The following is a 9,603-nucleotide window of genomic DNA, read 5'->3' as shown; positions in this document are numbered from 1 at the left end:
CCGAAATTAGGCAAATAAGATCCGAATTGTAATCAACCAGAATAATACTTTAATGTAAAGGTTTTTCAAAAATAATAACTGATGAGTGCCATCTAACTCTGTGGCCCTGGTTCTAGTCACTGAATCCCTGCCTGTATGGTGCAGTTCTATAGTTGACCGTGACCATTGACCTCTATGGGGAAAGGGAAAGGGGGTAACAGAGATAATTTCTCCTTTGGGAATCTACTGAGTATCCCATAAACAGAGACTTCCTGATCAACTGTGTCCTGGGAGGGCTGCAGGAGAAAGAAAACAAAAACCACATGTAGATCCAATAAATTCTTTTTATCGATTTTCCAATAAAAAATACATTCATACAGAAACTATTTTACAAAACAATTCCAAATGAAAAAATCTTGTTATGCCATAAAACAAACAAAAATAGAGCCTCATATTTTATCTCCATGTTTATCCAATAAAGATTCTCTAGCTAAAGATAGGGTGTCTTCGCAGGTCTTTGAAAAGTTGAGAAAAAAAATCACATGGCAAATAAGAAACTCAATACTTAACGGGCACCAGAATGCAAAATTATGACAATTCAAGTGTCCAGAACAATTCACGTCTGAAAAGTAGTTTTTTTGTTGTTGTTTTCTTGAAAGATGATAGGCCACAGGTGTATACGCAATTGATGCCTTTTTAAACGTACATTTGCTCTACATTTCTCCAATCAAATCAAAAACAAAGATGTTACAGAAGCAAATGAACAAGAATGGAGTGTGTCTATTTTACAATAATTCTTCAGCCTCTTGTCTTTATTGGTTAATCTTTAGAAACAACACACTGCACTTGTTTTTGGTCCCATACCCTTTCAAAATAGAAGCTTCCTTACAAAATTCTCTTAGTTTACAATGTACACATCTTTGCATTTCTCAGTGTATGGACTTTCTTTAACGACCAGGTTCACCTGTACAGGTGTTGAGTTACAACAAGTTTCATGACCACTTAAACCAGCCATATCCTGAAAGCAGACAAGTTCTTTTTCAACACTTCCATGTGTCTTACTTTTCAACAAAACATATATCCAGTAAAAACACAGTGGCTCCCACATGTTTTCTAGAAATAGGGAAAATTGTGATGGAGTCTATCCAATTGTGAAACTGAAGGGATTTCTATAAACTTGAAAGATCAGAGAATTTTGTCAACCCACAGAGGAGTGCGTTGAAGTCATGTACAGTAACTTAAGTTAAAACATGCATATAGTGAAGTTGGTACAGACATACATCTGGTCCTGGTCTCATCTCAGTTCACCTGCAGATGTAGACAGAAACCTCTACCTGCAGCACAGCTCAGCTGAACTGGTCAGACCGGTTTTTGGTACCGTTTAGTCAGATCACAGGTTATTTAAACCAGGTCTGAGTAAAGATACTGACTCACCCTGAGGGCGAGACTTACCAAAACATACAACAAAACAGACTCATGGTTGAGAATGTCGTCATTATTCTAAAGGACACATCCTTTTCTTTAAAGACTGTAAGCTTTTGACATGTCTGCAGACATAAATGGCCCGTACAGCGTACTGCAAATGGTTTCTTTGTAGTAAATTCTTATTTGTCACAGCCTTGGTGGCTGAACATGCCACATTTCATGAGAACATAATTTCCTAGACTTTGTACCTTTGACAGCAAGTTACAGTCCATCTGAAGTGCATCTACACCACTATATACTACATAGTAGTAAATCTTTACAAAACTGAATTGCTTTTCCAAGTGCTCCACAATTCTGTCTCAGACCAATTATTTTGGCGTCATTTTGGGGAATATAATTTAGTTTTGATATAGTTATGATAATAATGCACAGAGATGTAAAAATGGCAGTCATTATGAAGCTGATATATAGTTCTTTTTTATTTTTCAGGAGTTTAGAGGAGTCTGTCGCAAGACAAAAGGGCAAAGGTGCGACTGTATGGATCAGAGCCTCTATAAAGCAATTCACTAACGGCCTAGTGCATTCGCAACCCCGGTTTAATGTGTGTGTGTGTGTGTGTGTGTGTGTGTGTGAGTGAGAGAGAGAGATCTATTTAACAGGACAAGGCCACTTACATAAGGCATCAGAGTAAGGTCAACAGTGCATTTACAGATAGAACAAAAGAAGAGCAAGTGAAGAAAAAAGGAACAAAAATCCCATGATCAAGACAGTTGCCAAGCAATAGTGGTATCCCCAACTTATCAAGAAAAAAAAAAGAAAAAAAAAGAAGACTGCCTTATGTGTTTTGTACAATACTATGATATTGAGTAATATGAAGGTAGCTGCTCTTGAATGGAATTTTGTTGTCCTATAAGCAAACAGGTGAGCAACTCATCCCCAGATCCCATGCAACTTCTGTTATAATGGCAATAACTGTTTGTGTATAACCGTTGGTTTTTTTTTTTTTTTTTTTCTTTTAGATACAGAGCTTACACAATGGACAACAAAATGAGCTTTATAGCGTGTATGTTTTGAGACAGGCTACATAATACATTGCACATTTAATAGCTGCACTAAACAAAACGACCTCCCATGTTTGAATAGGGAGCTGTAGTTTCACCTCCGGGCAGAAAGGGGCGCTCTATAGCAAATCAGCTCCTCCAAACAACCCTTTACTCCCCTCCACAGCCAACAGACTCAAACTGCACAGACAGAACTCTTGCATTCATTCTAAGTGAGACCACAAATATCCCCCCAAAAAACCTCCCTCGCACAACGTCATCCCCTCTGTGTCATTCACTCGCAGTTCCACAATGCAAGCTCCATCCGCTCCATAAAGCCGGCACAGGCATCCAGTCGCAGGCACTCACAGTCCCCATGCGCACAGGCAAACACACTGTCATTGGAGGAACGGCACCCCTGCAGGAGTCCCATAATCCTCCAGGAAAAAAGCATCGAACACCATACAGAAGAGTCTCTTCCCGTCTTCTCCAGTCCAGATTTTTCCCCTTCGCTAACATTTCTTCAAGTCTCTCCCCGCCCTCCCATTCCTCCATAAAAACCTTTCAAGAGCAATCTCCACAGCGAGGTGTTGGAGGCACTAAGTATGGTGCAAATAATAGCCTGCGTTGCTTTATCTTTTTCCACTGACTGGAACACGGCGGTGTCCCTGTTAACGCTCCCAGGACACACCGGCCTCGCTGATCCCCCACAGGTCAGGACAATCAACCAGATTCATCCCTCAGAGCTCTCAACACTGAGGCCATCTTAGATGTGCCTCTTCATGTGCAGCGCCAGGTGGTCAGAACGGGAGAAACACCTGAGGAGGGAAGATAGAGAGAAGATTTAGCTGTGGGTTTAAGAATGGTTTCATATAACTGCTGTTTTCTTATATCCAGATATATACTTTTCACATTTGCTGTTCAAAACGCTGTTTGTCTGATTTATCTGTGTACAAAATAAAGTTATTACAACTGTATAAGGCCATAATATAAACTGTGTGTTGAAATTTGTTCAGCCCTTTTCCTTGTAATCACAACAAAGAACTGGAATTAAGCCTAATTGAGCTGCTTCTGATATATTACACAATTGAAGCAGCTTATTAAAAGTGAACCCAGTTAAGCAAACCTTTTTCTTTTTTCATTATCACAATAAACTTAACTTAAAAATACTGTTGAAACTGGATTTTATTTACATAAAACTGGAGTCTTTGCAGCCATTTTGCCATCTATTTGTTGGCACTTCTGTAGTTCTTTTTGCCCAATCAGGAGCTGTAATAGCTGTCAGATATGGAAGTTGACCTGAGCTTAACTGTCTGTCCTTCTCTTTGGCTGTATGATATGACATTAATGTAGTAGGTTCAGGGGAAAAGCCCATGCTTCACCCTCATCCAGTTCCCTGTCATTACAAGGACCAAATGGGGGACCATAAAGCTACAATGGCTCATTGAGATGTCGCCCAGTCTCACTGCCTACGCTTCTCATCACATCACCTCCTTGGCTTCTACTCATCACCCATCTGCATTCGAATGTTTGTTCATCTCTCTTTTCATCCAACCCCTTGACCTCGACCCCATTCCATCAGTCCATCCTTGACCCTCATTCATCCCCCCACCTGAAGTGTCATTTGGATAAACTCATTTGCATACGTAAGTGGTGGGCTTTTTTATAAGTGAATGGTAAAGGGAAGGGGATTGCAGCTTTGCTATGGCGTTTGGGAGTTAATATTGTGGAAAGCCTTTGAAGGATGCATGAAATCAAACAATGATCCACAGCACTTTGCTTGAGAGATATTATTTTTGCCTCTTAAAAACTCTTGACTTGCTCGGCTGCTTGCACTGTTGACATTCTGACTTTTTCCCATTTCTGTACCCATTGGAGGTCACCCAGGTTATGTGTCAGCTATCATGAACGTTGACTCTCACCTGTCGCAGTGACTGCATTTGAATGGCTTTGCTCCAGTGTGCTTCCTGAAGTGTCTGGTGAGCTCATCGCTTCGTGCAAAGCGCCACTCGCAGCCCTCCCATGAACACCTGTAGGGTTTCTCACCTGCAAATAAAAGGGGGAAAAAAAAGAGTCAACATTTAACAGGAAGAGCATTCTTTGTAAAAAAAAAAAGTGTAAAGCCTTAGAAAAAGACACCAGTGTAGAAAGACTTCTGCATCTGCTAAGCCATTGTTTGTCCTTAACAAACAGGTTTCTGCAGGTTTTGTGAAGAGTTAACCCATCAATACTAAAATACCTGGCAGCCAGTCTAAAGACATGCTAGGATTTTGTCAAATAGACCTTTCTTATCCACTGAATCTTATCCCTTTAATTATTTGCCGTCTGCCACATTAGTAGTAATTTTCAGCCATCAATCAAACGTCTAACTTATAATATTCTGACATTTTGAAATTCAACTTCTCGAATATGCAGCCAATATTTACAGTTCTTACTTATCCGAGAGGTTTTAACAACGCTGATTTCAGAGAAAATGTGATCCTGCACAACTAGGTGCTAAGCAGATTGGGCTGACTACTGTAAGTTGAGGAGAAAAACAACCTCGTGCCTTGCGGGTCTTGAGAGCTGTGGTATGCAGCTTTAAGGAGCTGCTCGAGTAGACGGCTTATGTAATGGGGGAGAGCTGCAGGAAAAAATAGAGACTGTTCCTAATGGTCCTAAAGGCCATTAACCATGAAGGAGGATGCTAGGAATGTGACTTCCTCTGCTAATGGGAGGCACAGCCTGGCAGAGGTCAAAGGTGACGAAGGAAACTGCTCACATTTGAACCCCCGGACCAAACACCGCAAATGTCAGATTCCCATAATTTCTTTTGGACTTTGAATGCAAACCAGAGACTCTGTGAGTCTTTTCCCATGGTGAAATCTGAGAACTGTTGATTTGTTTTCAGGATCCACATCCTCTGGGTGCTGCTCGGCCACAAAAGAGCATCCCTCCCCCTCCTCCTCCCGTCTCTCGCTCTCCGTCTCCCTTCCCCCCTGCATGAAGTCACGTTCCTCTGTGTGAATTAGGTCACAGTTGAGGGCATTCCTCCAGCCAAACTATTCAAAGTATGTGGGAGTTTTTTCAGCACTTTGAGCAGCAAATCAACACCCGAGTTTATTTTAATCGCACTTTTGAGAGGTTTTCACTCCTCAGATGAGGTGGTTTAGTGTTGCTTTGGAAAAGTGGTTTAAAAACATGATGTCATTACCTGTTAGGGCTGTATCACCCCCGCCCCCTCCCTCAGCCCATTCACACTCTTGACATTTGCATGGCAGCGATAAAAACATCTCACTCTCACGCATCTTTACCTGTGTGCGTGCGCTGGTGTGCTTTGAGGTGAGAGCTCTTGGTGTACACCTTCCTGCATCCATTGAAGTGACACCTGTGCACCCGTCTCCTGCCGTCAGGTGACGCCTCCCCGCTGGTCAGCCCAGACCTCTCCAGGGTCCTCTCCATGCCCCCAGTCCTTATTTTGCCAGGTGAGTGCAGAACAGTCTGTATCCCACTCCACACCTGGGTGACAGAGCCCTCCTTGCCCAGCTCAGGTGAGGACGGCGGCGTGCTGATGATGGCGGAGCCCAGGTCTTCGCCACCGTCTCCCAGAATGTCAGTCAAAGAGCCGGAGGAGAAGTCGAGGGTAGGGGAGAGCTCCTCTGAGCTGTCCGAGGCCTCGCTGCTGGCATCGGAGTTGAAGCCGCCGGCGTCGAGGTGCTGGCTGTCCTGATTGTCTTCCTCCTCCTTGATGTGGGGGATCTTTGGGTCGGGCTCGCTTGACTTGTCCCCGCAGGCGAGCATCAGCTTGCTCCACAGGTCCTCCTGGCTCTCAAATTTGAGGTCGGTGGCTGAGACGTAGGGCTCGCTCTGGAGGTATCTCTCCAGCTCGAGGCATGTCTGTGTGGAGGGAAGACAAGATAGCAGTGAGTTCACGGGTGCACAGCCTGAGGCACAACGCTTCTCTTCAACTGGAAAGTCCCCAAAACACCCAAAAACTCGATTTCTTTTCAAGGGAAACACAAACTCTGGCGTTTGTCTATACGCTGTGTTTATTCTTAGAAGCAGCAGCAGCAGGACGGGGAAATGCTATGACACTGTACCACCACTGGCCCTGCTTCCTTCCTGCCTGCAGGAACGAGGCAAGACACAATGTCCTATGCAGAGGATAGTCAAGTACGTTCTAAGGGTGCCCTCTGAGGCCATATCAGGGAAGATTACAAGCCCCGCATTTCCTTCTGAGAGCATGCAAGAACAAGGTGCTCTTACCGGCGAACGCTTGCATGGTTGTGTGTGTGAGTGAGTGCGTGTAGGTGCATATTGGGGTTGGTCATGAAATTTACATATGCTACAGAGCCCCCCATTGGGTTAGGGAAGTGCTTGTAGATCTTTTAAATCTATCAATTATTCAACATAATGTGGATTTAATAATGCATTCGGAGGCATCGCTAGAAATAACATAGCACACCAGGGACCAAGAGGAGGGAGGTCTGGTTCACGGGGGTCCATAAAAAGCCTGGCATGAATACTGCAAGAGCCGCTGTGAATTGTGGGTTTATTTTCTTTGAAAAGGAAGTGAGATAGCACTTCCTCAACCCACTGCAACCAGCGAGTGCAGGCCATTTCCTAATGAAGCAGATCACAATTTACAGACAAACAGCATTACAATAGAACTGAATGGACTTGTGGTATCCCCAGCTCAGGGTTCCAAGATAGTTAACAAGTGAGGTAAGAAGAAGGGGAGAAAAAGCCATAAAAGGACTTTTTCTGGCTTTTCCTAAACCTTTTTCAGAGTTTCACGTCTTCAGGCCTCTAATATTAGAATGAGGCTTTCCCCTGTTTGGCTGCACACAGCTCAGATGCATATGCAAAATACAGCATATGTACAGAGCTACATCAGTGGAATACCTCAAAATAAAGTCTGCAGACTAACCTTGATACATTTTATAGAAACACGAATGAAAGTAAAAGGAAAAAGACAAGCATCAACATTAATATAACACACATCTTATAACAACACCAGAATGGATTAAATGTCCATAAAGCATGGTGTGGTGTCATTCAATGACATATATACACTTTAATTCAGGAACAGACAGAGTTTTCTAATTCCTGGTGTAGGAAAAGGCCATGACAACTTATCATAAACACACTTTGTGTCTAAAATGGGAATATGTGGGACCATCGTAGTAATTTGGTAATGAGAGAGAATGCATTCAAGACAAATGTTTCTCGTCAGCAGTGCCGGAAAAATCCCAGGCGAGCTTTAAATGCCTAGGAGGGCGACTTGGCCCGGAGCCCGAAGAGATCTGATAGACGGAGAGATAGAAGAAGAACCTGAGAGTGTTGCCAATTCAATCAATTTCATTTCCTAACCAGAGCAAGAAGCGACTTTCGCTTCCCCTCTTCCTCTCCAGTATAAAACTCTGATGTGTTCTGTCATCCAGGGGGCCGCTTAGTCGAGCCAAAGTGGAATAGAAATCAGTCTCTCTCTCTCTCTCTCTCTCTCTCTCTTTCTCTCTCTGTCAGTCTGTCACTCTCTCATCTGTGTGTCTGTGTGTGTGTGTGCGTGTGTGACAGAGAGCGAGAGCGAGAGAGAGAGAGAGAGAGGGAGAGGGAGAGGGAGAGGGCGAGAGAGAGGCGGAGATACGCGCAAAGACGCACGGCTCGCCATTGAGCCGCTAAATCTGCAACACAGCGTGTTTTTATTTGATTGCTCCAGCCGATGTGCCTGTACGCGAGTATGAGCCCAAACTATCTACTACAATATTTCCAACAGCAAACCTCACCACGGAACAACTCTCAGCGTGCAAAAAGCTAAAAAAAAACCCATCAAAACTCATATTCACCTCAAAATGATCATACGAATATTGTACAGTAAAATTTAAAGAAATCAGAATAATAATATAAAGTATGACAAGGTAAATAAAAAAGTCACTATTGTGCGCCACATGCACACTAACAGCGTTTGGAAATAGCGCAGGAATATTAAAGAGATCTGTCACTCAGAGAACTCACATCACTTCCCCTGTGAACGCATGCAGGGCCACTTTTAACAGGGAAATGAATGGTAACAGTTGCACTAAATCAAACCTGGAGTTACATTAACAACTTGCGACATTTGCACGTCCACACGCAGCTGTCACCGAGAAAGCAAGTTTCCCGAAATGACCCACAATCCTCACACTTCCACTACAACACAACCAGCGCACAACACGAGCACGGGGCGATCTGTCAGGCTGTGTGTTTGGATGGAGGGAGCGACTCGTTACCTGCTGCCAGTACTCTTCCAGAGACGGTAAAGCTGAAAAGTATCCGGTATCGTGCACAATCTGGAGCTCCTGGAAGATGCTACACATAGGGATGACATCCATTTCACTCCTAAGATGCAGCCACAAGTAGAAGCGAATTCAAGCTTGTAGAAAAACGAAGCCTGTTGTTGTTCAGAGAGAAGCTGGAGTCTTGGCTGTGTTTGCATGTATAATAAGTGTGGAGTCGTGCGCTTCCAGTGAAGGGTCTGAGCGTGTGACGCACCGAGAGCGCACAACACTGAACTCTCTAAAAGTCCGTCAGCACACTGTAAACTTCCCCCCCGATTCAAAATTACAGACAAACCCACCCCCATGTGATTGCATTACGTTTCGGCCCTTCCACCAATGGGCTCGCAGGAGCGCACCACCCGCCTACCAGACCACCCCGGGCCAATGCGGAGCCAGAGCCGACTCATCCTGTCAGCTGTGGTTGGTGCGCGGGTCCGAAGCGTCTCCGGCTCCCATTGGGCCAGATCGGGGCTATTTTTAGAGCACTATATATCCTCTCGCTCCGAAACGAGGAAGTAGAGTGTTCGACTGATTCAAATGTGAGCTTCAGCTTCTCCCGGAGCAGCGGCAGCCGCAGGAGGAGAAGCGCCGGCTGGCTTCGAGCTTTGCTTCCAGTCTCTAAATAGGCACACTCCACTGTTGTCATTTCATCACACACACACACACACACACACACACGGACATCTCTTCTCTGGGCGACTTAAAGGCTTGAGTGTAAGAAAAGAGGAAAGTCTGTAAAGAAAGATTCACGTTGGTTCAGTGTGTCTGCCGTCCATAAAGCGCAGAGCGGGGGGGCAGTAATAGTCGGAGGTGGCTCAAACTCCGGGGGATCGTCAAAAACCTGATCAATTTCAGTAGTCTAT

At 44.3% G+C, this 9,603-nt stretch overlaps 1 protein-coding gene across 1 annotated transcript; it reads right to left on the bottom strand.

Annotated features, from left to right (window-relative positions):
• Nucleotides 1-305: 305 nt before the first annotated feature.
• On the bottom strand, nucleotides 306-9,024 carry LOC127367010 (Krueppel-like factor 6). Its single transcript, XM_051406521.1, has 4 exons — nucleotides 8,693-9,024; nucleotides 5,738-6,320; nucleotides 4,367-4,490; nucleotides 306-3,262 (listed from the first exon to the last, which is right to left on the bottom strand). The coding sequence occupies exons 1-4, from the start codon at nucleotides 8,792-8,794 to the stop codon at nucleotides 3,211-3,213; spliced, it is 861 nt and encodes a 286-aa protein (XP_051262481.1). The 5' UTR covers nucleotides 8,795-9,024; the 3' UTR covers nucleotides 306-3,210.
• Between the last annotated feature and the right edge of the window lie 579 nt (nucleotides 9,025-9,603).

Source organism: Dicentrarchus labrax, unplaced genomic scaffold (genome assembly GCF_905237075.1).
Source record: "Dicentrarchus labrax unplaced genomic scaffold, dlabrax2021, whole genome shotgun sequence".
In the NCBI taxonomy this organism is placed as follows: Eukaryota; Metazoa; Chordata; class Actinopteri; family Moronidae; genus Dicentrarchus; species Dicentrarchus labrax.
The sequence above is the reverse complement of the archived record's forward strand: the minus strand, read 5'-3'. Positions and strand labels throughout refer to the sequence as shown.